Source organism: Bison bison, unplaced genomic scaffold (assembly GCF_000754665.1).
Source record: "Bison bison bison isolate TAMUID 2011002044 unplaced genomic scaffold, Bison_UMD1.0 scf7180017864500, whole genome shotgun sequence".
NCBI lineage: Eukaryota > Metazoa > Chordata > Mammalia > Artiodactyla > Bovidae > Bison > Bison bison.
In genome coordinates, this window is record NW_011495059.1 from 5046317 (window position 1) to 5052240 (window position 5924).

A 5924-nucleotide genomic window follows, 5' to 3' on the forward strand; every position below is an offset into this window, starting at 1 on the left:
ACCAAAAAGTCAAGCCAAGAAGGTAATTTAAATCCCCAGATTGTAAGACTGCATATATTAATATAGATACCAGTTTCCAGGGACTTCCCTGACAGTCCAGTGGTTCAAGGCTCTGCACTTTCATTGCGGGGGCACGGGTTCACTTCCTGGTCGGGGAACTAAGATCACCCATGCCACACCCTGCAGCCGTATCAGCTTCCACAGCGAGTATTAGTATCTGCTCCCTGAAGCCAGCCCTTACAGCCTGGCCCGCGGAAGTGTGAACCTCAGCCACCTATCAAATACATCCCTCTACGGAAGCCTTTCTCCCCAGGTACTGGAGTCCATCTGTTCTCTGTCGGGCTGTGGAATGGGACCTGGATTCCTCTCTCTGCACAGCTATACCGAGAGTGAGGACAGAGCACCCAGTCTGTGGGTGAACATGAATGTTTGCTGAGGGGATCAGCAGGCAGAGGAATAAGACCAGTGGCTTACAGGGATCCTTGACAGAGTAGAAATTCTTTGTAGAACAGAGTCAGCAAATGTGTACTGGGCACCTGGACTCTAGGCGCTGGGGACCCAGAGACGAACCAGAACGAGGCCTTGCCTTCAAAGCACTGACAAAGCAGAGGGGCAGGAGGGGGCTTACCAGCGGGGCGGCTTCTCTGCATAGAGGACCGATGCTGGGTGGATGTGCAATTCATGATCATCACGGATGGTCCTTGGGAAGCAGAGCAATTTTGTCTCAAGTACATTTTAAACACTTCCAGCAAGACCTTCCCACAGATGCATTTAAACTCATCAAAAACGCAGGCTGTACTTCACACAAACAAAACTATCCTCTCCATCTTCTCTCGAGCCTTTTATGACCCCTCCCCTACTGTCACCCCAGAAATCAAGAATAAATCATGCTAAAAAAGGGAGAAGGAAAGCAACACATGGACATCCAAATATTTTTCTGCTTATGTTTATGTTTATCTTCTGGAGGTTCTCTTTCAAAAATTTCCTTGAGGACAGAAATAATATACACAATTACTTCTATAAACTTTTATATTAACAAGGTTAAACAGTAAAGAGTATGGAAGAGATAATTATAAATTGGGGGAAAAGAAAGCTCAATACTGGACTATCCACTTCTCTGAGATAATATTTCAAATGCCAATTCAGATTTGATTCAATTTAATTCAAAAAAATATTTACGGCACACACAACTATTGGTGAGATCAGCTCATGAGAGAAGATTAACAGATCAGAACACTGCTGCTCAAACCATAATTACAGAGCACTTCTGCAGGTGCCAGGAATGTGTGTCAGGAAAGTGCTTCAGGGCCATGACCCAGCGCATCTCCAGCGCTGGAATAAAGCCACTGCCCAGGGTGCTGGCTGTCTTATCAGGCGACCAACACTGAACTTTGTCCCAAAGGGACTGACCACCATGAAGCATGTTGTGTAGCCTGTATTTCTATTGAGGATACTGGTGAAAGACTTTTGTGAATGCTAGTGGGAATTGCTAATTAATACTCTTGAGGAGAGCGGGGTAATCAGAATGACAATGAAACGATGGTTCTCACTGGAGAAGATCACAGCCTGTCCGGAGCTGCCTCGGACAGAACAGCTCAGTGCTGGAAGCTGGGAGGAGAGTACATACGATGGGCAACAGAACCGTGACACTGATAGGCTGGAACACCTGGCCTGGGGTGACAAATAGAACATACTAGAAACAAATGTAAAGTGCTATCCTGAGGCCCAGTCAGCAACCAAATACTGGATGAAGGAGACCTGGCTACCAAAAAAACAAAGAAGGTCAATGCAATTCTGGGCTCATTAACAAAGCCCAGTGGGAGGAGTTTGGGGGAGAATGGGAACCCGTATATGTATGCCTGAGTCCCCTAAGGTGTTCATCTGAAACTAACAAAACATTGGTAATTGGTTATACCCCAAGAGAAAATAAAAACCTAAAAAAACCAAAAAAACAGAGCCCAGTATCTGGAATGGGACACCACGGAGAGTTCAGGATCACAGGACTATAATATGTTCTGAGGGGAAAAAGCTAACAATAGTCTCAGGCGAAAACCCAAAGACAAGTTAGGGAGAGGCCCTTTTGAGCACTCCCTTATTAAAGAAGGGACTTTCCTTGTGGCTCAGCTGGTAAAGAATCTGCCTGCAATGCAGGAGACCTAGGTTTAATTCCTGGGTTGGGAAGGTCCTCTGGAGAAGGGAAAGGCTACCCACTCTAGTACTCTGGCCTGGAGAATTCCATGGACTTTGTAGTCCATGGGCTCGCAAACAGCTGGACACGACTGAGCGACTTTCACTTTCACTTTATTAAAGAGGAGCACCTTCTAATCATTGCTCTAAAAAACTGGCTAAAGTGAAGTTACAAAACTAAAACCAGCTCAGAAACAGAACGACAGACTAAAGTAACACTTCAACAAACTGGAATGATTTGGTTTGGAGAAAAGAGGGCTAACTAGGTGTTAGCTTTCACCAAATTTGAATATACCAGAGGTTATTGGAGGTCATCAGTGAATCTTCTACACCTGGAAAATGGAACTGGAAGAGACAGGCTGTAGTTTTCAGCAGAGGGAGGGGCTGGCCAGCACATGAAGAACACTCACCAACATTCCAGTGTGGCTACAATGCACCTGGGGAGCTTCAGTTGTGCAGACCTCTAAAAATGTCACGAAGCACCCAACAGCAAAACTAACTTCTCTAGGAGAGAGCACCTGTAATGGTTCCCTTGAGTCCTATTACTCTCTGATTACAACAGATATGTTACCAGCCTGCAGACTTGTAACAGGCTTCCCTGATAGCTCAGTTGGTAAAGAATCCACCTGCAATGCACCTGCAGGAGACACCAGTTCGATCCCTGAGTCGGGAAGATCTGCTGGAGAAGGGATAGGCTACCCACTCCAGTATTCTTGGGCTTCCCTGGTGGCTCAGCTGGTAAAGAATCTGCACATAATGCAGGAGACCTAGGTTCCATCCCTGGGTTGCCAAGATCCCCTGGAGAAGGGAAAGGCTACCCACTCCAGTATTCTGGCCTGGAGAATTCCACAGACTGTATAGTCCATGGGGTCGCAAAGAGTCGGACATGACTGAGCGACTTCCACTTTCAGACTTGTAACTATCATCCTCCTACAACACATGGATGGGCTGAACATTTGAGAATCATTTCCACAAAGTTAAGACATTTTGCTTAAATCTGTACAGCTAACCTCAATGCATCTTTAGAAGGAGGCAAGGTGCAAATAAAGAAAAATGATTTAACTTCTCTGCTTTCTCTGCATGTCAGCTTGCTGTTGGGTTTGGTTTATTTTTAAGATTTTAATAACTTAAGTGACTTCACAAATGACTTCACAAAGTATCATGTTACCTATAAGCTCCAGTAGAATGAAACCTCGCAGCATTTGCAAAGAATCCGGAAACGATGCACCTCAGAACTGGATCTGGATCACCTACACAAACAGGGATGGATGAGATGAGACCTCACCTGCCCTATGCTCTGTCCTGTGAGACCCACCCCAGGCTGCCTTGAGCCGCCTTGAAACCATCTCCTGAATGGGTTCAGCCCCACGATTCCCAGTGCCAAATGCCTGCCCTGGCACCATCTATAGGGGTCCCCACCCTCCACAATGGCTGCTGATGGAAACATATCAGACTGTTCCTTAACCTGGGACCACCCCCCCCAATTCCTCTGCACCCCCAGCCACAGAGGACCAGACCAAGGCTGGGCACCAGAACCTACAGAGCACTCCACAGGCTGGCCAGTGACCTTGGAACTCCTCTTTAGGAGAGCATTTTACAGGAATGATGTTCCTTCCCTAAGACCCAACCTGGGACATTAACACTACAACATTATTTCTGTGATTACAGTTAGTTTGTAATTCTTCAAAATTTTCAAACAGCTCAGTTTAACTGGCGTCTGTGCTGCTGTAGTAAACATCTTCCAAGGATAAAGCCTGCTCAGTTAGATGATTTCTACATGATATATGCAAATTATTCTGCAAAACCGATAATGCCATCCATATGGCTTATGACATACGATATTTCATCAATTCTAAGATTTATTTTTTTTTACACTTTAACTCATTGAAATCAGGACAGCATTTTATAATTATAATTGGCAACAGTTTTTCTTTCTTAATGACACATAAAATAATGGTATGTCTTAATGGTGTCTTATGTTGGTAAATAGGTTACCAAAAAGTGGTATGATTTACAAAGCCATCAACAGTGTATGAGAATGTCAGTTTTCCTGCATTCTTACCAGCAATGTTCTGGCACAAAGGTACCCCTTCTTTAACTGTACACTTATTTATTACTATTACTGTATTTCTTCTTTTCAAATTTTCCATTCCATTCCTTTGCCCATTTATCAACTTGGAAATTAGGTGTTTTTTTCCTTAATATGTTAAATAAATTCACTCTATAATAAAGCTTTTTTTATCCCTTATATCTGTTGAAAATATTTTTTCACTGTTTTCTTTAACATCTAGTTTTTTTTTAATTGGAGGATAATTACTTTACAATGCTGTGTTGGTTTCTGCTGTCAATGTCCATCAGCCACAAGTATACATATATTCCCTCCCTTTTGAAGAGAACTTTTCAATTTGCATGTAATTTATTGCATTTCCATAATTTTCTCTATTGTTCTTCAGCAAAGAACTGAAAAAAATCCCAAATCTGCATTTCCAAACACAATCTGATCCTAGACTCAGTTCCTTCTCTCCACTTGCCCAAAAGAAGTTATCTATGCAGAATGTGCATTGTTACCAAAATGAGATAATTCCCAAGGGATAAAAACTGCCCTCCTTAAGGAGTAGGATAGTGGGAAATCTTAAATATTACAAGGATTATGGCCCTCCAGAGCTCAACCCTACCTTACAAAATCTTATCCCTTAGTACTGAATTTCTCTTGGTAAAAAGAATTTAAATTCAATATAACTCTTCTCCTGGGTGAGGGGTTTGATAGGGACAGAGTGAAGGGACAAAGCAGGTGATAAACAGTTAATCCCACTAGGGAACTGTAAGCAGTGAAAAAGTATAGGAGATTTAAGTTAATGATCATTCAAGAAAGCAGGTTTAATTAACCACAAAATCCAGCAGGCTTACTTCAAAACAAAACCATGCAACAGAAGCAGGAGACATGCTCAAAAGCACTGAAAGAATGGTGGCCTGAGACCCCACATCCTCAGTGAGCTCAGGAAGCTAATGATTCCTAGGTCACGCTTCTCTGCCCACGCTAAAAACAAAAACATGAGAAAGGTGGCGTTATCCTGAAACCTGCGCTGATTTACCGCATTTTAGTCTGCGTTACCACCTTCTGGCTCATTTTCACTGCACCATGACAGTCCCCGTTTGACTATGTAGGGACAAGAAAGCTCCCTGGCCTGATGGGGAGGAGGAGCTGAAGATGGAAGCTTGATGTCCACTCAAGAATGAGGAAGAAGGTGGTCTTTTTCCCCTCCCCCGATTTCCCTTCAATTATAAAGCTGCAGCCCACTAAGTTCTCCGTGTGCACCTTCTTGCCCGCCTGCTCGTAAGCCTCACGAGCATCCTATTCTAATCAATCGCTTCTTATCTGTCACTTTGTGTTTTCCTAAATTCTTTCTGCACTGAGGCCTAAAGAATTGGAGCTCTTCCTTTGGAGCCTCCAAGACACATTTCTGCTGTTTCAAGCTGACAATGAAAAACAGGTTAAGAAACAAAGATGCAGATGTATGGCTGCTCGCTATCTCCTGGGAGACAGGCACTTGATCAGCTTCTCCCCAGTTAGCTGCCTCTGTGAGCTTCCTGTCTGTACTGATGATACTTTACCCAGTCACCCGGGCTCAGTGCTTCCCTCTCTTAGGAGCGTGGTCATCCATCAACACCCTCTGAGCATCTGATACGCTCCTTTCTGCCAGCACTTGTCTCCACAGTCCTCTTTGCCTAGTGAGCCC

At 44.0% G+C, this 5924-nt stretch overlaps 1 protein-coding gene across 1 annotated transcript in view; it reads right to left on the reverse strand.

Annotated features, from left to right (window-relative positions):
* DHX35 (DEAH (Asp-Glu-Ala-His) box polypeptide 35) overlaps positions 1-5924 on the reverse strand; it is a 69946-nt gene that overhangs the window by 6325 nt on the left and 57697 nt on the right. The window contains exons 19-20 of the mRNA XM_010829147.1: positions 3356-3437; positions 629-700 (exon numbers count right to left, since the gene is read on the reverse strand). Coding sequence (XP_010827449.1) covers positions 629-700; positions 3356-3437 — 154 coding nt within the window. The remainder of the gene's footprint in view (positions 1-628; positions 701-3355; positions 3438-5924) is intronic.